This window comes from Poecile atricapillus, chromosome 29 (genome assembly GCF_030490865.1).
Source record: "Poecile atricapillus isolate bPoeAtr1 chromosome 29, bPoeAtr1.hap1, whole genome shotgun sequence".
NCBI lineage: Eukaryota > Metazoa > Chordata > Aves > Passeriformes > Paridae > Poecile > Poecile atricapillus.
Genome location: NC_081277.1, coordinates 4,853,595 through 4,877,058, shown reverse-complemented (window position 1 = coordinate 4,877,058; position 23,464 = coordinate 4,853,595). Strand labels below are relative to the sequence as shown.

Here is a 23,464-nt window from a genome sequence, read left to right as displayed (position 1 = left end):
GCTTGAGTCCTGGGGTTTGGAGTCAGGGGGTCTTTAAGGTCCTTTCCAGCCCAAACCATTCTGAGTTCTGTCCTTTGGTACCCAAGTTCCAGTTACAGAAGGTCCCACAACAGCCCAGTTCTCCTGGAAGCAGCTCAGAGCACCCAAAGATGCTCCTAAAATAGCAACCAGATTTCAAGATTTAAAATCTTGACCTGTCCTTTCTGTGGGCTGTGGGAGTCCTTGAATTGCTTTTGAGATCCCTTATTAAGGACAGGGTTCTGGTTAAAGAATGGGTTTGTAGGGATTTGTTGGCTGCTGTGCTGGTTTGGTTTGGGGGGAGAGGGTGGAAGAGCGAGCAGGGGATTCATTGCTGTCGTGGTACAAAAAATGACAAGAGCTTGAGCAAATTTTCTGTTTTGCTTTGACTTTTTTCTTTCTTTCTTGCTCTTGAACTTCTGAAACTGTCGCGTGTGTGTGTGTGTCTTGCTCAATACTGAACTCCTATCTCTCACACTTTCAGGTGGGCATTCTAGAAACAACAGTGGAAGCTCTGAGTCCAGTCTTCCCAACATAGCCAGGTCTTTGCTGCTGGTGGATCAGCTCATAGACCTGTAGCAGTGACACAGTAGCAGAAGCAGTTTCTGTAACGTACCCAAACCTCCGCTCTCATTGCCAGAAGAGTTTCCTTCCGTTGTGCTTCTTTGGGGCTTTGCTTTTTTCTTTTTTCTTTCCTATTCCTTTAATTAAGAGAAAAATCTTCCGACAGGAAAGAGTCAGCCACCTCTGTCCCTGGCTTCCCGTGGCCTGGGGAGGATTGTGGCTGGGTTCTGCAGGTTCTGTGTGAGGCTGGTGAAGGCCTGTGGGGTTCCCTGTGCCCTGGCTGTGTCCAGGGGAGCACCTGGAGATCCCTCCTGGCCCTGCTCAGGGAGCTGTGGCTGCTCTGTGACCCTGCCCCAGCCTCCTCTCCCCGAGCAGGGGGAGATCAGCACAGCCCAGTCCTGGCTCTGTGCTCTTGGGGATGGTTCTGCTCCCTTTCCCCAGGGCTGGGCAGGAGCAGGGCCAGGTGTCAGGGGCAGGGACATCCCTCAGCTGCAGGACACGGGCCAGCACAGCTGGTGGCTCTGAGTTGCTTCAGAGGAGGAGGAAGCCCCGAGTTCCCAGCCATACTCTGGTCATGGGGCACGTGAAGAGTTTTCCAGCTGCCCCCAGCTCATGGTTTGCTGTTTAACAATCCTGCTGGGAACAAACTGCGCTTCCTGGGGGAGGGAAAACCAGAGAAAAGAAAAAAGAAAAAAAACCCAGATTGTTAAAGCTGCAGAAATGACCCTAAGTGAAGCGTAACAAGGTTTTGAACCAAATCCATGTGAGTATGGCTGTGGCTGGTGTTTCACTGACCTTTCTTGGGGTGAAAAGGGCGCTGTGGCAACAGCAGATGTATTTTCTGTGACTTCTTTTCTGTGTTTGACTGGAAGAAAATCCCCTCAACCTGATGTAAATTGTGTATGAAACAAATTGTCCTACGGCTGTTTGTCTATTTTTAATCCTGGTTTTAGTCAAGCATCTGGTATCTGTTCTGGGTTCTCCATTTTCTCTTGTAACTGCTATAGTGCACCCCAGTTCAGTATGGAGCCATTGTTTCAGTAGACAAAGATCCCTGTGGGCCTTTCTGCACCCCAGTCTCTGTGAACACGCATGCACTCGGTTCAGGGGGTTTCAAATCAGTGCTGCTACAACTCCGTGGGTTCTCCCTTTTCTTTCCCCCTTCACACGCTCGGTTTGTCGATAGCTGGATCCGCTCACCTCGTTTTCCTTGGCTTCCCATGAAATCCAGAATTTCTATCTCGTATTTGAAAGCCCTCTGTGAGCAGAAGGACTCTTCCTCTGTAGTGGAATTCTCCCCAGCTTCCTGCTCCCTGTGTTTGTGTTTGTAGCTGTATTAGTGACAGTGCGAAAGTGCGAGCGACTGAATGTGTCTGTGCTGACCTCGCTGAGAAGGGAAGTGCCCCGAGTTTGTGACTCCTCCTTTCCTCTCTCCATCTCCTCCTCCCCAGCCCTAGTTTAACAAATTCTGTACATAGAACTCCCATCGGTTGTGTCTCTACATTACTCTTCTTTTAAAACCTACACTTATTAATAAAAGTATTGCTTAAGTGTGTTGTATCATTACATGTGTATACTGCACTTTCCAAGAGAAGCTTTACATGAGAACTATGGAAATGACCTTAGTAAAATTGTGGATAGAACTTTATTATTTTTTTGTTTTATATTCCTAAAGCACAGGCAAGCTGGACTGGAAAACATGAAGACGCTATAGATAGAAAGTTATTGTATAGTCAGATACTGAGATTATATGAAAAGAGAATGGATTTTAAAAAGTAACCATCTACTGTATATTAGAAACAAAGATTTCTGTGAATTAAAGTACTTTTAAAGAATGTTTAAGATTTTAAATCTAATGGCGCTTGTTCAAGGGTTCTGGAAAAAATGACAAATGCACTGGGTTGTTAATAATGCTATTAAATAAGCAGATGTGAATGTTTATTTTATTGCTTTTTCAAGTAGCTGTTCATGGGTGTGGGTGGAAATACGAGATTTTAGAGACGTCTGTTCTTAGACCTCCTTCATCAGGAGATATTCACCATGTGTTTGCAGAGTGAATGGAAATGAGAGATGAGTGGAGATTGGGGATTTGTTTTAAACTCTCCAGAGCCTGTGAATGTCCCATGGGCTCTGGGTCAGTGCTGGTGCTGCTCAGAACTGAGGAGTTTGTGTGAAAGCTCTGAGGGCACAGAGTGAATTTCCTCCCATGGGACGTGTTTGGTGCCTGGCATTCCCGAGGGGCTGAGAATTGGTGTTTTGTAGCTTGTTTGGAGCCAGGGGAGGTGTTTGTGTCCTCTCTGAAGGGCTGGGATTGTTCTGGGGACATCCCTGATACGGAATTGGGATTGTTCTGGGGACATCTCTGCTGTGGGGCTGGGATTGTTCTGGGGACATCCCTGCTGTGGGGCTGGGATTGTTCTGGGGAACATCTCTGCTGTGGGGCTGGGATTGTTCTGGGGAACATCTCTGCTGTGGAGCTGGGATTGTTCTGGGGACATCCCTGCTGTGGGGCTGGGATTGTTCTGGGGACATCCCTGCTGTGGGGCTGGGATTGTTCTGGGGACATCCCTGATACGGAATTGGGATTGTTCTGGGGACATCCCTGCTGTGGAATTGGGATTGTTCTGGGGACATCCCTGCTATGGAATTGGGATTGTTCTGGGGACATCCCTGCTGTGGAATTGGGATTGTTCTGGGGACATCCCTGATACGGAATTGGGATTGTTCAGGGGATATCCCTGATATGGAATTGGGATTGTTCTGGGGACATCCCTGCTATGGAATTGGGATTGTTCAGGGGACATCCCTGCTGTGGAATTGGGATTGTTCTGGGGACATCCCTGCTATGGAATTGGGATTGTTCTGGGGACATCCCTGCTGTGGAATTGGGATTGCTCTGGGGACATCCCTGCTGTGGGGCTGGGATTGTTCTGGGGACATCCCTGATATGGAATTGGGATTGTTCTGGGGAAGATCTCTGCTGTGGGGCTGGGATTGTTCTGGGGAATATCTCTGCTATGGAATTGGGATTGTTCTGGGGACATCCCTGCTATGGAATTGGGATTGTTCTGGGGACATCCCTGCTGTGGAATTGGGATTGTTCAGGGGATATCCCTGCTGTGGGGCTGGGATTGTTCTGGGGAACATCTCTGCTGTGGAATTGGGATTGTTCTGGGGACATCCCTGATATGGAATTGGGATTGCTCTGGGGACATCCCTGCTGTGGGGCTGCTGCTCCTGCCCAGCACAGGAGTGTTTTTTGTGCCCTTGTGTTTTTTGGGGAGGGTCTGTACCCTGAACAGGGCTCGTGTAACTCTGGCTGGGGCACGGCATAGCTGAGGGGAGCTGGAGGATGCTCTTGGTGTGCAGGGTCAGAGTGCTGGAGGATGCTCTTGGTGTGCAGGGTCAGAGTGCTGGAGGATGCTCTTGGTGTGCAGGGTCAGACTGTTCCTGAGCTGCTGGGATGTGGGATGTGGCTTGGTGTGTGGAACTCCTGCCTGGCTGTACAAATGTGCCAGAAGTGCAGCATTAAATTCCTTATCCCCTGGAACTGAAGGCTCTGGATCTGCCTCCAGGTCTCTCACTGTGAGTGGCTTTGAGCAGAAACAATCCTGCAAATTGTGCAGTGCCACAGGTGTCCCTGAGCTTTGGTGCTGGGCTGTGTGTGGGGGTGGTTCTGTATTGCTTTTTAATGAGATTGCTTCCAGAAGTTGGAACAGTTTGCTTCTAGGAATTGGAATACAAGGAAAATCTCTACAGCACAAGAATGAAGGAGTGATAAATGTTTTGACCCCTTTAAAATTCTAAACTAGTAATTGTGCACACTGGTAACTGTAACAGCTACCTGTTCCTGGATGTTGAGTCCTGCCTGACTTGGCCTTGATGAAATCAGGAGTTTCCTGGTAAAAGAATAGCTTTAGACTCCAGGAATTTCCCTGTCTCCCCTGACCTTTGTTTTGGGCTGTGCTCCAGAGGTGAGATCCTCACCACTGTGGTGGCTGTTCTGCCTCTTGTAACAGGGAGTAAATATTTTCCAGTTTTCCTCTTGGTTATTTCAGTACTCTGCCACTTCAGGGCAGTGTTTTCCTTGGAATCTGGGGGAGCTGCAGGTGCCAGGGCTGTCACCTGGGGTAAAGCTCTTTCAGGTTGCTGTCTGAATACCTGCACAGTGTGTTCCTGGGTACTGAGAGGGTTTTTTTAAGGCTCTCCCTCTTGAAAAAGAGCTTGAGTAGAGTTTGGAATATTTTTTAGTGTGTTTATATGACCCTGGAGTCAGATATTGCACACTGGTGTTGTGCAGGGCTGGGGAGAATCCTCATCTCCAAGCTCTGTAAAGATTCCTGCTGTCCTCCCTCTCTTACTCTGTCCCAAAGATCTCGGCTTGTGTGGGCACAGGCGTTTGCTAACACACATCAAAGTCAGAAATTCCACCCAAATGTGCTGTTCTTGGGCAGAGCAGGCCCCTGGTGTGCAGGACCATGCTCTCCATCATGAATGCCTTTGTCCTGGGCATCAGTGTGGATCCAGAGCTGGCAGCTGGTCCTGCTCTGGTCCAGCCTGAGTCTCAGAAGGTCCCAGTGACCCCTGGCCAGGGTGGGACCACACTCCTGGGACCCCAGAGTGGCACCTGAGGGAAAACTTGGGCTGCAGGAGAGAGAGAGAGAGGGGATTTTGTAGAGTAACTGGTCAAATGTTCCATATCTGCACTGTCTTTATTTAGCAGTGTCATGTACCCAGCTGGAGTTTCCCAATAAATAAATGCTGGTTTTGATGCCTAATGAACGGCTGCTGTGTCTTTACTCGTCAGCAGTGCCAGAGAAGGGGATAATTGGTGTATCCATGGATGTGGTGGAGAAGCAGTGCCTGAGGGCTGTGATGGGAGTGCAAACATGAACAGTTCACCTGGGCAGGGTTCCCTGGGTGAGGTTCTGGCACTGCAGGGTGTGTTGGTTGTGCATTGCTCACCCTGGGTACCAAGCAGCCTCCTCGCCCTCCTCGTTCTTCCTGCAATTCCTGCTGTTTTAGTTTTCATGTGATTTTCTCCTGTCCTCTTGCTAACGAGTCCAATGACACACTTCTAACCTGCCTGTAGTTCTGTGAAGGTAAGAAATCTTCTGTTTTGTCTGTGTGAGTCCTAAGGCAAGCCCAGCCTCCTGGTGGGCTCTTGGAGCTGGAGAAGGGCAGGACGTCCTCTCCTTGCACTGCCTTGTTGTGCTAATGCACAAACAAGCCAGGTCATTGGAGTTAGATCCTTGATTGGAAGTCATGGTATGGAGTGTTCAAAAACCATTTGTCTGGTTAAAAGGAAGAGCTGCTACTAAAATCCCTGCTACTTAGGATTTACTAAAAAGCTGTAGGCTGACCTTCAGTCTTTGAAATGGGCCTGTTATTTCAGCGGGTTCTGGGGCATCCCCACGTATTTCACAAGCAATTCCACGGATCTGTGGGCTGGCCCACAGGAGGAGAGGCTGCTCCAGTGCAGGATGGAATGACAGAAGCTGTCTGTCTGTCTGTCTGTCTGTCTGCTGGAGCTCCCCTCGGGCAGCAGCAGCGTTGGGAAGGGGAAGGCTCTGTGCTGGTGGCCGTTGTCAGGGCTGGGTGGGACAGAGCTGTGGGGTGGTGTGAGGATGCTGTGTGTGCCCATGTGTGTGTCACACATCTCCCATCCTCTGAGCAGTGGAACCTGTGCTGTCCCTGTACCTCAAACACCTCCCCTGGCATTATTTTCATGGATTTGCCCTCCCTCTCCTGCCCATTTTCCATGCATGGTGGTGGTTTCCATCTGAGCAGTGTGACCTTCTCGTGGACCTTGCATTGTGACTGCTGACTGAGGAGATGGAGCTGGTTCAGTAACACTCCTCTCTTGTGTTTGTAGGTCTTCAGAGGGATCCAGGCCCCTTCCCAGCCGTAGCTCTTGAGCTCTGTAAAGGAGATCCTGGCAGTGATGGACTCACCTTGTACCAGGCTCAGCCCGAGATGCTGGAGGTGAAAGTGCAGCACAACTCAGAGCCAGCGTACTTGGCCAGGGATGGTCCTTCAAGCAACAGCTCCTTCTACAGCAGCGAAGGGGAGGGCACAGACCATGAGGGAGATATTCTGGATTGCAGCGGCTCCAGGCCTTTACTGATGGATTCGGAAGAGGAGGAGGAGACGAGCAAGCTGTGCCCAGGGTTCCTGCAGCCGCTGCCCAGGCACGAGGCCTCCAAAGAAGATGCCCAGTGCCAGGCCCGGGCAGGGGAGATGCTGTTCCCAGTGTTCCACAGCGGGGAGGTTTTTAACGAGCCCGATGTGTTCGCCACGGCTCCTTTCCGAAGCTCCAGGAAGGTGCCCGATGAAGTGGATGTCTTTACCAAAGCTCCTTTTATCTGTAAGGGCAGCGTGGCTCTGCGCCATCCAGAGGAAGCAGATGTGTTTCTGAGAGCCCCTTTCACGAAGAAGAGAAGCGTGGAGGAGTTGACTTTCCACAAGGAGCCGTTCCCAGCACCCGTTTTCACGAGCCAGGGGGGCGATGGCCGAGCTCAGCCCGTGTTCCCGTGCCTGGATTCAGCAGCACACGGCTCCGTGGCCCCGCTGAGAGCTCCGTATCCTCCTGCTGGCTTTGCTCAGCCGGGCACTGTCCATCCCTGCTCTGCCAGAGCCCTGGAGCCCCAGGAGAGCGTCCCTGCAGCGCTGCCAGAGCAGGGCGACGCGGGCGGCGAGAGGAGCCACGGCCACGCGCTGGCCCTGGACGCCGCGCTGGGCTCCGTGACCAACAAACCCTTCCGTCCTCAGTCCCTGTCCAAGTATTCCCGGCACTACAGTCCTGAGGATGGGCCAGGCCTGGAGGCCAAGCCCATAGCTGCTTACAAGGTGGTGTCTCACAGCAGCAGACAGGCCATAGCGGGCTCTGTGTCTGTTGTCCCGCTGCCTTCCAGGACTACGGAGCTGCCTGGTGCAGATCCCTTCGCCTCGGCGCCCTTCCCTTCCAAAGCAGCAAAGCAGAAGCCTTAACGTGCCAGGAGCTGGGGGCTGTGCTGCCTGCAGGACAGCCTTGTGCAGGACCTCAAACCTCTCAGCTCAACTGGATGGCATAGCAATATATACATATACATATATATATATATGTGTGTGTATATATATATATAAAATAATTATTATTTTTGGTCAGAACTCTATTTGCAGTGATATATAGTTGAACCATTTAAGTTATGTCTGTCCGAATGCCTGGCTCTCAGGATCCTTGTATCCTTTCCAGTTGCTTCTCACCTTCCTCCTCTCACTGTCTTCCCTCCATTTAGTTCTTTTTTTTAGTTGCTTTTCTCAAACCAGCAGTATTCCATTTTTACTGGTCCTGGGTGGAGGAATGCACTACAAGATGAATGAAAAGGTTTATTAATTACAGAGCGAGTCAAGCAGGACTTGCTGATGCTCTGTAAAGGCCATGATTTCAGAGGTTAAAGGGGTTAAGGGGTTGTTGTGGTTTTTGCTATCAGTGATATTTGTGCTGCTCAGCAGCCCTGGCTCCAGCTGTGCTGCTGGGTTTGTGCCCTGGCTGTGGTGCCAGTGTGGGCAGTGCTGGGGAGAGCAGAGCCAGGGCAGCAGCACAGCTTTGCTGCCCAGGGCTGGGGCCAGAGGCAGAGAAGGGCTCGGTGCTGTGATCCCAGTGAAGCAATCAGGCTGTTACTGCTGCTGGAAAATCAAATGGTCACGCAAACAATTCAGCAGAGCTTTCACTTTTACACAGTGAAATTACAGTGTATTTCCTGTCTGGTCTGTGCTGAGGTGTAGGACCTGGAAATGTGCTGATGGTGAAGGAGAGATGTGTATTCACAGTATTAATTAATTAATATAAATGAATTACAGCGCTGCCCTCGGTGCCCTGCTGGTGCTCTTGCCTCCTCTCGCTGCAGAACCCCCAGTTCCTCTGTCCCATTCCCAGCTGCTCACTGAGGTTCCTCCTCCTGTCCAGGTGCTCCCTGTGCCTGTCCCAGTCCCTGCTCCTGCTCTGATGGATCTGTCCCTGTTCCCCACTCCTGCCTCAGCCACCAGAACTGCAGGAGCACCAAAACCCCTCCAACAACATTTCTAGTGTTAAATAGCCAAGGCATTATGATACTTCTGACTGGGATGTGCAGCAGGAATAATTTCATGCACACACAGCCTGGCTGTGCAGGGGAAATAATTCTGTGACACATGAGTTTTATCAGATTTTTCACATATTTTGTACAGTCAGAACCCCATAGAAATTCACTGGTTGAATGTTCACTGGTTCCAGGTTACGTAGCTCTTAGTATTACATTTCCTGTTGGTTACAGATCTCTTTGCCTCTGGTGTTAAACAGATCCTCATTCTTTCCCAGGCCATGCTGTAGTTGTTTGCTGTAACCTTTTGTTATCTCCGTAATTCCCAATCTGCTGAGGCATTGAACTCATCAGGCCTCACCTGCTGGAACAATGGCTTGGAAAGAAACCTCAGCTGCTCTGTGTTCCTCTTCCCTTAACTCAGTTCCCCTCCAGAATATCTCCAGCTGCAAGAGACGAGCCAGGAGTTCTGCTGGATGTGGGGAAAAGCCTGGGCTGAGGTGTTGGAGCCCTGGGTTCTCGTGGAGCTGGGAGCCTCCTGCCCTGTGCTCACAGTTAAATATTAACAATATTATATAACAATATAAATATTGGTGCATAGTGGTGGTTATGGGGCTTTCTGTCCTCCACCACCACCTCCTGAAAACAGAAGTACTGTAAAGAAGCTTCTGGGTTTCCCCTGAGATGTTTCTTCAGCAACGCTGACGCTGTTACTATGTTTTGTTGTTTCGTTTTTTGTTTAAATATACATCCAAAAGGTGGTTTTTGTTTTAAATATATGTTCCCCCAAGTGAGTTGTTGCTGGATAGAATGGGTGAGAGACACAGAGAATGACTGAGAGCAAGCTGTGAATTGAAGGAGAGTGAGTGTGAGAGCCCCACAGGTCTGTGCCAGAGCCACCCTGAGCCAGGAGCTGAGCTTGAGCTCTGCATTTCACTGCTGGGAGCGAGCTCAGGCCCTGGTGCTGTGGGATGAACCTGAGCAGGTGCCCTGTGTAAAGCATCTGCTGTTACCTCTGCTCACTGGTTCTCCTTCCTTCTCTTCATTTTTACTTGAAAAGCTGTTTCAGAGTAATTGAGTGAGTTCTGTCAGTGCCACGTGCAGGTCCCAGGGAGCTGATGCTGGAGGAGCATTTTCCTGTCCCTTCACACCCAGAGAAAGGGAAGGTGCACTGAGGTGTGCACTCGACTCCAGCCCTGCTCAGTTTAGCTCAGGCTGAATTTCCAGCTGGCATTTCGGCAGCTTTTCTGTCCTTCAGGCACTTTACCCCAAGAGCAGGATAACTGTCCCCCAGAGCTCATCATCCTGCCAGACACATCCAGGGCTGAAACGGTTTTAAATCTCTTCTGGGGGTGGAGGCAGCTCATTTGTATCTTTGCATGTGACTCATAAAGTAACGGGACTTCTGGTTATGGTCAGAAAACTCAATTTCAATGCCTGTTACTCTAACACTTCTCTCATTTCCAGCCTGTGCTCCTCCTAATCCTGCACTACCACAGCCTCAGTGTGATGAGCTGGAAGTGGAAATTTCATTTCCACAGCCTCTGAAGCTTACTGTTTTAATGAATAGGGAAGAATCATGCTAATTATTTGCCACACAATCAGTGATCTTAATGAAGTAAGACTTACACAGTCTTATACACAATGGAGTGTTTTGAAATCAGATTTCTGAAAAGAACCACTGGTTTTATGTCTTTTGTAATGCTGGAGGAAAAGGTGTTCACTGCCCTGTGTCCTCAGGCGTGGAGCGCTGTCACCTCCCTGTGACAATCCGGGATTGCTGCTGGGAGAGGGACTGGCTCTTGGTTCTCACCCACTGCATGCACTAAAGCCTCTGTTCAAAGTGATTAATCAGAGTTTCTGTGTGAGTGAAACGAGCACTTGGCTCTGTGCTCGCTGCCGTGACGTTGGGCCGGTGCTGGGGGGAATTTTCTCCCCAGCAGGACTTTGGGGCTGTCCCCGTGTCCCCTCTCCTGTGGTGGCTCTGAGCCCTGGTGACACGGTCTCATCGTGTACTCAGTGCCACAGCAGCAAAACCAGGCCAGATCTGCTTAATTGCTGAACTCAATCACTCCAAAGTGCTAATTGCTTACTTTAACTCAGCTTCCACCAAAGACTCTTGTGCCGGGCAGTTGGATTTTTGTGGGTTTTTGTTTCTTTCCTCGTGGTGTTAAATCAATGCCTTCAAGCACACTGACAGACCCCAAAGCATTTCTACAGTAATATCATGGCAGTGAAACCCTGCTCCAGTTCTGAAACACATTCCTGAAATCTGATCAGCTGCAATAGAGTTTCTAGAAATGTCCCAGGGCCTGTAGTTTCTGTGGTGGGTGGGTAAATACCCTCACCCACACCTGGAAATCCTCCCTGTGGAGTTAGAGGGGTAATGCTGATCCTGATCCACAGGGATGGGGTGGGAGGGAGGGCAGGGGTCTCGCTCTGGGCTGGGATGCAGCAGGTGGAGCATCCCACACACGGAGTGTGGTGCTGGGAGAAACTCCAGTGTGTCCATCAGGAGCTGGGAATGGCTGTGGTCCTCAGGGTGACAACAGTGACACACGGTGACAACAGTCACACACGGTAACACACGGTGACACACAACAGTGACACAACAGTGACACACAACAGTGACACAAACAGTGACACAAACAGTGACACACAACAGTGACACACGGTGACAACAGTCACACACGGTAACACAACAGTGACACACAACAGTGACACACAACAGTGACACACAACAGTGACACAAACAGTGACACACAACAGTGACACACAAACAGTGACACACAACAGTGACACAACAGTGACACACAACAGTCACACACGGTAACACACAACAGTGACACACAACAGTGACACAAACAGTGACACAACAGTCACACACAACAGTCACACACAGCAGTGACACACAGCAGTGACACAAACAGTGACACACAAACAGTGACACACAACAGTGACACACGGTAACACACAACAGTGACACACAAACAGTGACACAACAGTGACACAAACAGTGACACAACAGTGACACAAACAGTGACACACTGGCCGTGTTCCCCCAGTCCCCTCTGTCCCCCCTGCCTGGAAGATCCCTGGGCTCAAGTTTTGCACTCCGCTTGGGATTGTCTGTTCCTGGTAATCATGAAGAAATGTTCCACTTGTAAACTTATGTACATTTTATTAAAACTGTATCTGATGACAACCACCGTCTCTATTGTGCCTTCCTTGGAATCTGGGTTTTAATGAGTTCTTCCTGTGGAAGTGCTGACTGGGTTTGGCCGTGCTGTTTTATCTGGCAGCTGTAAAGTCGAACTGCTCTTGCTGCTTTAAGCAGAGGATGTTTCGGTTTCTATTCCAGAGAGAACCTTTCCTATCCAGGGCAGGACAGAGCCCTGAGCCCTCCCTGCGGAGCTGCTGCTGCTCCTCAGCACTTTCAATTTTAATGGGGAGATGTGGAGGCTCACTGTGTGCTCATCAAACCTGCTTTTCGCTATCATTCAGCTGCCAAGACTCTGTAATGCAAAATATTACTCGGGCTTTGCTGTACTTCTCAGTTTATTTTCTGTTTTGGTGTAAATGTCCATTGAGGCTGTGCTGCCTTTGGCTCTGCGCAGCTCCCTGGCAGGAGGGGCTGGGCTCTGCTCCCAGGAACAGGGACAGGAGCGGCCTCAGGCTGGAAAATGGCAAAACTCCTTCCCAGAAAGCGCTGCCCAGCGCAATGCTGGAGTGCTGTCCCCATCCGGGGGGATTTACCAGCCGCTAAATGTGTTAAAGTGTGTGGCGCTCGGGCACACGGCTCAGCGGCGGGGCCGGGAGCGGGGCCGGTCCTGCAGCGGTGCCGGTGCTGGAAGCGGTGGCGGTCCTGCAGCACCGGGAGCGGTGCCGGGAGCGGTGCCGGTCCTGCAGCACCGGGAGCGATGCCGGGAGCGGTGCCGGTCCTGCAGCGGTGCCGGTGCTGCCGGGAGCGGTGTCTGCGCTGGCCCCGGAGCCCGTCCCGTCCCGTCCCGTCCCGGTCGCCTCCGCCATGGCCGCCGTTCCCCTCAGGCGCTGCCGCCAGGGGGCGCCGCCGCGCGCGGGCGGAGGCGGGAGCGGCCCCGGGGACGCCAAGATGGCGGCGGCGCGGCGGCTGTGCGCGGCGGCGGGGCTGGGCGGGCGGTAGGTGACCTCGGGCCCGGGGCTCCCGGGGCTCCCGCGGCTCCCGCAGCCCCCGCAGCCCCGGCTCGGCTTATTCCCGCTCGGCTCATTCCCGGAGCCGGCCTCTCTCGCCCCTTCCCCGCGGCACCGCGACCTCCAGGGCCGCCCCGGCCGCTCCTTGCTCTTCCCCTTCCTTTCTCCGCCGCGCCCGGGGCTGACGCTTCTTCCTGGCGGGCAGCGAGAGGCTGATTCTCCTTCTCTGCCCTTTTCCAGCCTCCCGCTGCTGGTTCTCCCCGCCAGGCAGCTCCCGAGTGCCCAGCCCTGCATAACCGGAGAGCCGTGAGGGGAAATTCCTCACACACCGGGCTCGGGACCGGTCCCGAGGGGAAATTCCTCACACACCGGGCTCGGGACCGGTACCGAGGGGGGAAATTCCTCACACACCGGGCTCGGGACCGCTACCGAGGGGAAATTCCTCACACACCGGGCTCGGGACCGGTACCGAGGGGAAATTCCTCACACACCGGGCTCGGGACCGGTACCGAGAGGGGAAATTCCTCACACACCGGGCTCGGGACCGGTACCGAGGGATAAATTATTCCTCACACACCGGGCTCGGGACCGGTACCGAGGGGAAATTCCTCACACACCGGGCTCGGGACCGGTACCGAGGGATAAATTATTCCTCACACACCGGGCTCGGGACCGGTACCGAGGGGAAATTCCTCACACACCGGGCTCGGGACCGGTACCGAGGGGAAATTCCTCACACACCGGGCTCGGGACCGGTACCGAGGGATAAATTATTCCTCACACACCCGGCCTTTCCTGTGTTCATGTGTCCTGTGCTCGCAGAATAAATGTTCATTTCATGAGACACATCTTCGCTCCTGTTCCATGTTTGAGGCTTCTGGGCCTCTGTGCAGTGCTTGTGTTCTGTTTCATGACCCCCAAAGAGAACCAGCCCCTTATTGAACAGCCCTTGCATGTGGGATTTACTGAGTTTATCAGTTTTCCTCCCATACAGCTGATAAGGAGGAGAGGAACTAGATGATAACTGACCCCTAGTATTTGTGACATGAGATGGGTTTTGTTTTCATTTTCTGATGTTAAACACCCTGATGCTGTTTGCTGTACATACAGCTGCAGAAATCAGGTATTCCCAGCTGTGAAACCGAAGCTGTTACTCCATCCCTATGCTTTGCTTTTCCTTTTAATGCTTTCTTCTTTTTTCCCTGCTGCTCTCCCCCCTTTACCTTTGTCTGAGCTAATATCACCAACCCCAGGTGTTTCTTGCTGAGTCCCTGGGGCACCTAAAAGCATCTGCAATACTCTTTCTTTGGGACAGGGCAAATGTGGAATTTGGAAATCGTTAGTAAAGTTATTTTTCTCTAGGTTCTGTCATATGCTGTTAAAAGATCATAATGTGACAACTCAACAGCCTTTCCACCAGCTTCTGCAAAAGAAACCATCCCTTCCATCTGCAGTGTGGCATCGTGCAGGTAAATACCAGTTAAAAATTAACAGATTTTTAACTGGTAAAACATTGTGGGTTTTTATTACCATATGGCAATGCTGAAAGTTTGCTGTTCAACCTGAGGATGATGATTTTTAGTGAATAAAAGTTAACAAAAGAAAAGCCAAGGTTCCCTTTTCCCTGCTGTCTCCTGTGGGATGATGTGCCCGTGTTCCTGCAGCTCTGGGGCTCTCGGGTTGTGTTTTTAAAGCCTCGTGGCTGCAGCTCTGTGGAACAAAGGGATCACCCTGGGCTTGCTGAGTAATCAGGACTTGACTTTCATTTAAGCTCCTTAGGTTTGATTATATTACTTTCCTTTGTTTTTGTCTTTGCAGTAAGAGGCATGTTTATTCAAACTCAGGACACACCAAATCCAAACAGCTTGAAGTTTATTCCAGGAAGGGAAGTGCTGGAGTCGAGGACTATGGAGTTTTCCACACCAGCTGCAGCCTACTGCTCACCTTTAGCAAGGTATCATTAAACACACCATGACTGTGGGCTTGGTCTGGGCTCTGTGTCTGCAGCTGATGTTTTTAAGCACAGCTCCCAATCATTCTGCTCCTCCTTTGGCGCATCTTGCTTGGATTTGAGATTTAACGTTGTGGAAGATGGAAGCTGGGAATGTTGTTGCTGCAGCTGTTTGTCTGTACTCCCCACAGCTCTGTCACAGCACGAGGCACCACAGTCTGGTTCCTGCACTTGGATTGAGAGGGGTTACAAATCAGTATTTGTAACTCCTTCACCTCTCAGTATTGGTGAGCAGTTACTGCATTATCAGCAAGACCTCTGGCCCTGATTTCTCAAATGAATTCCCCTCAGAACACTCTTTATTCAAGGAGTTACTTGGAAATCATGCAACTGTTTAGAATTGGGAAACAGTCAGTGAATAGCCTGCAAGTACTCTGAAATAAATGCAACAGCTCGCTTTGGCAAGACTTGGGGCTACCCTGAACTTCAAGACCAGTGGATTTCTCCTTTACTAAAGGTTTGTGCTTCACTCAAAGACAGGCTGCTGTCCTGGGCTGGATCTGTAACAGGTCTTGGGAGTGCAGCTTTCAGTAATCAAAATGCACAATCTGGAGTAAGAATCAGTTCTTGGCATTGAAGGGGCTTGGAGCACCATCCTGAGTCTCTGGGAATGTTTGGAGGCACCTCTTTTGTGTCACTGCTTTCACATCAGTCTCTGAAAACAAACTCTGTGTGTGGAAGGGCTTTGGGCAGGGCTGAGACCCACAAATGCTGCAGTGATTGCCCCTGGAGATCCCAGGCCAAGGCAGCTTTGTGTACCTTGGCAGCAGCTGTGGGGCATGGCATTCCCTCCAGGAGCTGGGGGTTATCAAACACGCAGCTCTGATGTTTCCACAGCTCTCCTGCAGGGCTGTTGGAAAGCAAACAGGATCTTTGCAGGCACAGCTTTGTGACTTGCAGTAATAAATCCAATGTGAAAGCTTTCTGAGGACATCACAACGTGTTAGCAGAGCGCTGAAGCTGTAGGATCTCATTGTGCCAAGGTGCATCAGGTTGCATAGTGAAATCAAGTGTCAGAAAGTGGCATTTTGTTGTCATCTATCTGCAAATAGACATTTTAATCCAGGGTGATACATGTGCTGCAATGTGTGCAGTGGTTGTGTGGATTGTGGGGAAAACTCTGCTCTGTGTGTCACTGAACCCAGATTATGGTTTTGGTAAGTGGAATGACTTTGTTTTAAAAGTGAGCATAATTCCCTTTTAAATATAATTTGGAATAAAAATTTCCAAAGAATTAACAAAACCTCCCTGGAGGAGAGGGAGGGAAGAGAATAATTTGATTATTTCAGATGGTTTGGTGCACTTGCATAATTCCATGGTTTAGGTCTTTTCAAAATCCAGTTGATTTAGCAATGTAAATGCTCAGTGCATGTACAACTGTTTCATGTGTAGAAATTCTTTCAAGTGGGTGTTGTGAAATCTCTTTTATAATTTCCATTACAAATACTTTTGTGGTACAATTTCTGAGTCTTTCATTCATTGCATTTTTGATGTTTTCCAGTCTTTTAGAAGAATAACTTTTTTCCCTTTGTAATTACAAAAAACACTCTTACAGCCTTATGCTGTATTTACCTACAAGTTTGCCACAATTTTAATTTCTTTTTCTGTAGATGAAATTTTTGTTTTAATCATATTGTTAAAATGAAAACTCAGTTTGTCAGATTGGGTGCGTTTTTGCTCATTTTTCCCCCCCTTTGTTTCCTTAACAGACAGTTATTCCGGATTGAGGGAGTGAAAAGTGTTTTCTTTGGGCCAGACTTCATCACAATCACCAAGGTGAGCAGAGCAGGGATCCAGCTGTGTGGAAATGGCCACAGAGCAGATCCAGGCACGGTGGAAGTTCCACAGGAGCATCCACAAGTGCCCAGAACAGAAAAGCAGCGGCTGCAGCGTGTGGCTGAGCCCTGGAGCAGGATCCCAGGGATGCTGCAGGTTCTTTATCCAGGAGAGCTCAGTGCTGGGCTGCAGGTTCTCAGCTGGGAATTGGCTCTGGGGAGCAGGAGGAGGGAGCTGCTGCACCAGGACAGGGCTGTGTGCTCAAGGTGTGCAGCTCCAGAGATAAAGGCTTCTGTAAGAGCTGGCCAGGAAGAGAGCAGGGCACTTCAGGGAGTGATAAATTGGGTCTCTGAAACAGATGATAAAAATACCTGTCAAATAAACTTTATTACTTGACAGGTATTTGTATTTTGGAGAGTTTCACACCTTTTGAGCTAATATTTTAAAAGCATTTGCAAACGAGGAGACCCTTCTTTGACACAATCTGAGTCTGACTAAATGTCTTTGGCAAAGCTGGACTCGACAGAACATGAACTCTGTGCATCAAATCTGAGAGTCCATGATGGCATTTTTAATGTGAGAATCTCTGTGTAACATAGCAGCAGGCAGGAACTCTTCTTCATTCCTTTTTTTTTCCCCTTTTCTGATTCTCACAGGAGAGTGAAGACCTGGATTGGAACTTACTGAAACCAGATATTTATGCAACCATAATGGATTTCTTTGCCTCTGGCTTACCTGTAGTTACTGATGAAGCACCTAGGACAGACACAGGTAAATCAAATCTTCAGGGAGAGGCCAAGGTCTGCCTTTGTGTTTAGCTTTTGTGACATCCAGAAGAGCCTCCACTTCTCCCTCAGAAACGCATTCAGAAGAATTCAAATTTAAAACCCATTAAGATGAGTGCAGGCAGGAATTTGCAGCTTGGAATTCTCTCAGTGTTCTGACTTGCACATTTTTCTTTTCCCAAGCTGCTTCAGAAGAAGATGATGAAGTTGTACTGATGATTAAGGAGCTGCTGGATACAAGAATCAGGTGAAAAGAGAGCATTGCTGATGGTTGAGCGAGTTAGTCTTGCTGTATAAAGCTGTGACAGTAATGTTCAGGCTGCTGCTGGGTTGTTTAAGATCCTTGGGGTGTGTCAGTCCTTGATTTCCCAGGGGCCTTTTATAATTTTTTTGTAATTTTTGTAATTTTTTTGTAATTTTTGAATTTCTGCCCATAATTCTGGTTTTCCCACTTTTTAATTTCCTTCATTTCCTCCCCCTGTAGCCATCAGTGCAGCAAGAAGCTGTTGATGAGAATATCAGTGGTGGTGTATCTTCATTTTATAGCAGGGTATCCTCAGATCTGTAAGCCAGGCTACACATAGAGCATTTATTGTCCAGCAAATCTAAATTAATGCAGAGAAGCTGTCAGAAGGTGCAGGGTGGAGGGAATGTACATCTGAAAGGTCCTGCAGTGTGTCAAAAACTTAATTCAAGTAAGAAAAGTGGAATATTAAATCATGATCTTTGGCTTTCTGGAACGGAGATAATTTGCTGTGGTGAGTTTATAAATGTGTCAGGCTCGCAGATTTTTCTGTTAGAACTGTAGTTCTCAGAGGGTTATTTTGGAAATCAGTATAAAGAGCTTCTGTTAGAGTAACTTGATGGTTTTAACTTGGTCTGGAAAAATGTTGCTATGGGGACAGAGCTCCAATGCTGGGCATTTGTGGCTGGCAGAGGGAGAGCAGGCTGCAGAAATGCAGTGAGCTTATCAGGAGCTGCTTCCTTCACCCCTGAGCAGGATTAAGCTTTTATATTTGGAGCTGTTTTCTATCCTTGGTGAATTGTGGAGAACTGCATGTTTATTTATGGGAGCAGGGCTTCTTATCACAGGTGGCAGCTGTGCTGCTTGCTGTGGGGGACACACCCCTGCTGTCCTGGCACTACCTGAGGCAATGATTGCGTGTGCAGGCTGGGCTCTGCTCCAGGGTGCTCACACTCTACCCTAAAAGTTCAGTGATTCCTTCATACACTGCTGCATTCATCACAAAAAATGTTTTGCCTACTGTCCCACAGAAAGTTTCTGTGTTAGACAGCCCAGCACAGCAGGAGTTGTTGGAAATGGGAACCAGGTGGTTGTAGAGAAATAAATCCCTCTATCTTGACAGTTTTTGTGGGTATTAAATACTGCTTTAGTGAGGGTTTCTGGAAGGATCCACGTTTCAGCTCTGTGAGGTTTAAGTTGAATGTTGTTTTCCATCAGGCCCACAGTGCAAGAGGATGGTGGGGATGTTATTTACAAAGGCTTTGAAGATGGGATCGTGCAGCTGAAGCTGCAGGGGTCGTGCACCAGCTGCCCCAGCTCCATCATCACCCTCAAGAACGGGATACAGAACATGCTGCAGTTCTACATCCCTGAGGTGGAAGGTGTTGAACAGGTGGGTCGAGGAGAGGTCACAGAGGTTTCCTTTTCAGGAAAAGGAGCTCTTTGTCTGTTTCCAGCAGGAACAGGCTGGCAGTTAGGGAAAGCCAGGGATGTATAGATGCAGGATTTCCAAGTCAGCAGCTGTATCTTGGCAAAGACAGAGAACTCTGCAGGCTCCTGTAGCAGCCCAGGGGCTGGCACTGCCTGGCTGTGGTGGGTGCCAGGCTGGCCTGAGCAGTGGCCCTGGGGCAGCAGGGGAGGCAGGGGACCCTCGCTGGGCTCCCCACACCCTCCTCTGCTGAGGAGCCCAGAGCTGGACACACTTGTTTGCTGATACCTTTGTGCTTTGGTGACTTGATGTGATAAAAAGCAGCGAGCTTTGTCCCCTGAAATGCAGATTCTTTGGCATTCTCATGAAATACCTGATCTCTGGAGGGATTGTTTTTGTGGCCTTTGTGGTAACTTGACCAGCTCCTATAATTAAAACTCATTTCTCCCTGGCGTTTTGGATTGCCAGTTTTTCTCACCTTCCTCCCGAGCCCGTGGTTGTTCAGTGGTGTGGAATAACTGCTGTTCTCCTTGGGCCCAGCAGGGATTTAATGTAATAAATCCTGCAGGACTGAGAGCTTAAACTGTTTATCTAAACTACCTCTGGATTTGATTTCAGGTGGTTGACGATGATGATGACGTGGAGAAAGAAGCAAATTCTACTTGAGCTTCGTCATCTGTGGCCAAATAACATTTACCTCCTGGTGTATGTAAACCATCTCTGTGCTGAGGAGCAAACAAATCTGCCTTGTCAGAAAAATAGCTGTACTTACTGTGAGAATGTACCATCAGTTCAAGCAATTCAGCCACTAATTTATTAAATGCACTGTATTACAAAAAAATTATTTTGCTCCACTTTATGCTATGTCTTTAGAAAGAAATGGTGGGCTCCCAAAACTGTGATGTGTTTATGTATTGTTTTTTCATACAGAAACTTCAATACTAAAAAAAGAGAAGGCAGAAGTTCCTTGGCTTTTTTGTGAAATAGCAAATTAAATGTTTATTCCCCCAGCTTGTGGGACTGACAGGACTCTCTGCCCTTACTCTGTAAATGGGAGCACCAGGAATGTTAATTTTATCAAGTCTTGTTAAAAAGCTGCTGATTCCTATCAGATTTTTGTGTGTGAAAGATAACTTACCAACTGTTCATTTTGGAGGATGTAACACTGCCGTGGCTTGTGGAAAAGTTCCCTCCTTGCTCATTAACACTGCAAACCATAGCAACAGAAACAAAAAAGGTTTGTTATAAAAATCATATCTTCTAAAGTAAATGTTAGAAAAGAATGATCCTTATCAGCTTCAGTAAGTAGAGAGACTAATTAGCCCATTTAGCATTAGAATCGTTCAGCCAGCATTAGTGCTCTGTTGAAACATGCAGCAGCTGATTTCTCGCTGTAATTCAGCAGCAGGAGGAAGGTGCAGTGCTGCAGGGCACGGTTTGCCTGGCCAGGGTGGCAGAGGGAAGGAGGGGCTCTGTTTGTGCTTGCTCCTGCCAGATCCTGTTTGCTCTCCGGCCTCTGCAGGGGGATGTGGCAGGGCAGGGCTCCTTCCAGTCTGTGGGAGAGAAATGCTTGCTGTTGACACTGAAATACATAAATGGGGCTTTGTGTTTACTTCTGTTTGTAGGAATGATTTCTTCCTGGTGCCTGGCTTTGGCAGATGGCTTTGTGACCAGGAATTCTGTTCCTTCTTTCTGGTGCCACCGTGGAGCTGAGTTTGTGGTCCTCGTTTGGATAACGATTGGCTTGACAGCCTTTGGTGTGTTCCCTTTTCCAGTGTAATTATTCCAATGATCCCTAAACAGGATCAGTGCAGCTGCTGGAGAATCTCCTCTATAGCACCACATCAACATATGGTAGCCATAGACTTTGCATTACTTGATAGAAATTTGAAAATTAATATTTCAGCTAAATACTTCTTCAGCTTTCACAGAGATTAATAACCCACGGTTGTTTGAGTTACCCTCTCAGGATCTGGGAAGCGGTGTGAAATCACCATGTTTCCTTTTACTCTGATGAATTACACAGTGCCTAATTGTACCAGCGTATTGATGACCAAATTCCTGCTGCAGGGCAGGGAAGGAATGCCCAGGACAGGGTGAGCTGTGAGGGGAGCAGGGGTGCTGTCCCTGCCTGCAGGGTGTGTGTTCCTGCCCCTCACACCTTCCCAGGGCTCAGTGCTTTCCTGCACACCTGGGAAATCACCTTAGCGCTGGGAATCAGGGCTTGAAGGAGCCCAGAAGTGATGAGGAGATGAAGGGGATGAAGAGGATGAGGAGAGAGAGCCCTGCAGTCCCGGGGTACCTGCCTTGCCTTGTCCCGGTGTGTCCTTGCTGTGGAACAAAGGCTGCAGGTTTCTCGTGTTCCCGAGATCCGCTGGCCTCCTCTCTGCTCTGTGTTCAGCCAGCAGCAAATTCAAAATGTGCCTTGTCCCAGCTCTTTTATGTCTCCTGATGTTGTGGGTTATTTTCTGTGCTTTTTAAGGAAATATTTCCCTATTGACTTTTTAGTGCAATATAAAATTGAATGAATGGCATTTTTCTGAAGCCATTTGTAGCCTTAGGCTTTCAATAAGTTTCCAAGCCGGCTTTGATGGGGGTGGCCGCAGACAGACAGCATCCCTGAGCTCTCCAGCAGCACGGGTGTCATGCCTCAGTCTGTAATGCCCGTCCCAGTTCGCTTTGCAGATTCATCTTAATGGTTTCTTTCTCTTGTTTCTGAATGGGAGCTGTTGTAGAAGAGCCAGAGTGAGAAAGCAGAGGCCGTGTCACGGGGCTCCGGGAGCCGCTTGTTCTCTGCCCCAGCCCCGAGCAGCCTGGGGCTCATCACCCGCTGCTCTGCGGGTGCTGCGGAAAGGCCCGGGACCATCCCCGGCTGCTGCTGCTGCTGCTGCTGCTGCCTGGTGTCAGTGGGAATTACCGGGGGAACACTCCCTGTAACCGGGAATTACCGGGGGAACACTCCCCTGTAACCGGGAATTACCGGGGGGAACATTCCCCTGTAACCGGGAATTACCGGGGGGAACATTCCCCTCTAACCGGGAATTACCGGGGGAACACTCCCCTCTAACCGGGAATTACCGGGGGAACATTCCCCTGTAACCGGGAATTACCGGGGGAACACTCCCCTGTAACCGGGAATTACCGGGGGAACACCCCCCTGTAACCGGGAATTACCGGGGGAACACTCCCCTCTAACCGGGAATTACCGGGGGGAACATTCCCTTGTAACCGGGAATTACCGGGGGGAACATTCCCCTGTAACCGGGAATTACCGGGGGGAACACTCCCCTGTAACCGGGAATTACCGGGGGGAACATTCCCCTGTAACCGGGAATTACCGGGGGGAACACTCCCCTCTAACCGGGAATTACCGGGGGAACATTCCCTGTAACCGGGAATTACCGGGGGGAACATTCCCCTCTAACCGGGAATTACCGGGGGAACACTCCCCTCTAACCGGGAATTACCGGGGGAACATTCCCCTGTAACCGGGAATTACCGGGGGAACACTCCCCTGTAACCGGGAATTACCGGGGGAACACCCCCCTGTAACCGGGAATTACCGGGGGAACACTCCCCTCTAACCGGGAATTACCGGGGGGAACATTCCCCTGTAACCGGGAATTACCGGGGGGAACACTCCCCTCTAACCGGGAATTACCGGGGGGAACATTCCCCTGTAACCGGGAATTACCGGGGGGAACATTCCCCTGTAACCGGGAATTACCGGGGGGAACACTCCCCTGTAACCGGGAATTACCGGGGGGAACACTCCCCTCTAACCGGGAATTACCGGGGGGAACATTCCCCTGTAACCGGGAATTACCGGGGGGAACACTCCCCTGTAACCGGGAATTACCGTCAAGGCTGTGGGAACGGGGATAGCCCGGTTTGGGGCGGAATTACCGGGAAAGCTCTGGGAACGGGGATAGCCCGGTTTGATGTGGAATTACCGTCAAGGCTGTGGGAACGAGGATAGCCCGGTTTGGGGCGGAATTACCGGGAAAGCTGTGGGAACGGGGATAGCCCGGTTTGGGGCGGAATTACCGGGAAAGCTCTGGGAACGGGGATAGCCCGGTTTGGGGAGGAATTACCGTCAAGGCTGTGGGAGCGGGGATAGCCCGGTTTGGTGTGAATTACCAGGAAAGCTCTGGGAACGGGGATAGCCCGGTTTGGGGCGGAATTACCGGGAAAGCTCTGGGAACGGGGATAGCCCGGTTTGGTGTGGAATTACCAGGAAAGCTCTGGGAACGGGGATAGCCCGGTTTGGGGCGGAATTACCGTCAAGGCTGTGGGAGCGGGGATACCCCGGTTTGATGTGGAATTACCGGCAAGGCTGTGGGAGCGGGGATAGCCCGGTTTGGGGCGGAATTACCGTCAAGGCTGTGGGAGCGGTCTCCCCCCGGG

At 50.0% G+C, this 23,464-nt stretch overlaps 2 protein-coding genes across 14 annotated transcripts in view; both read left to right on the top strand.

Annotated features, from left to right (window-relative positions):
- AAK1 (AP2 associated kinase 1) overlaps positions 1-11,847 on the top strand; it is a 62,041-nt gene extending 50,194 nt beyond the window's left edge. For 8 of the 12 annotated variants that reach the window (XM_058859437.1, XM_058859438.1, XM_058859440.1 and 5 more), the window contains one exon: positions 503-2,521. In XM_058859437.1, the coding sequence (XP_058715420.1) occupies positions 503-597 (95 nt within the window). In that variant the 3' untranslated portion in view covers positions 598-2,521. Of the gene's footprint in view, positions 1-502; positions 2,522-6,457; positions 11,510-11,572; positions 11,636-11,682 lie in introns of those variants that run through there. The other 4 variants (XM_058859436.1, XM_058859434.1, XM_058859435.1 and 1 more) reach the window with 4 other exon arrangements.
- An 839-nt stretch (positions 11,848-12,686) lies between these two features.
- Positions 12,687-21,515, top strand: NFU1 (NFU1 iron-sulfur cluster scaffold). Of its 2 annotated transcripts, XM_058859369.1 has the most exons (9): positions 12,687-12,800; positions 14,175-14,281; positions 14,631-14,766; positions 16,533-16,599; positions 17,256-17,370; positions 17,568-17,631; positions 18,847-19,021; positions 19,676-19,762; positions 20,683-21,515. In XM_058859369.1, the coding sequence occupies exons 1-8, from the start codon at positions 12,754-12,756 to the stop codon at positions 19,721-19,723; spliced, it is 759 nt and encodes a 252-aa protein (XP_058715352.1). In that variant the 5' UTR covers positions 12,687-12,753; the 3' UTR covers positions 19,724-19,762; positions 20,683-21,515. The 2 variants fall into 2 exon arrangements, with proteins under 2 accessions (XP_058715352.1, XP_058715351.1); XM_058859368.1 differs by lacking the exon at positions 20,683-21,515 and having other exon boundaries at positions 19,676-20,190.
- Positions 21,516-23,464: the final 1,949 nt, after the last annotated feature.

What these genes read in the sequence shown, in the direction of transcription:
- NFU1 (XM_058859369.1), top strand. Translation starts at nt 12,754, where the DNA reads ATGGCGGCGGCGCGGCGGCTGTGCGCGGCGGCGGGGCTGGGCGGGCG. An exon ending in TACTGCTCACCTTTAGCAAG is followed by an intron (nt 14,767 to 16,532) that starts GTATCATTAAAC and finishes TTTCCTTAACAG; the next exon opens with ACAGTTATTCCGGATTGAGG. An exon ending in AGCACCTAGGACAGACACAG is followed by an intron (nt 17,371 to 17,567) that starts GTAAATCAAATC and finishes TCTTTTCCCAAG; the next exon opens with CTGCTTCAGAAGAAGATGAT.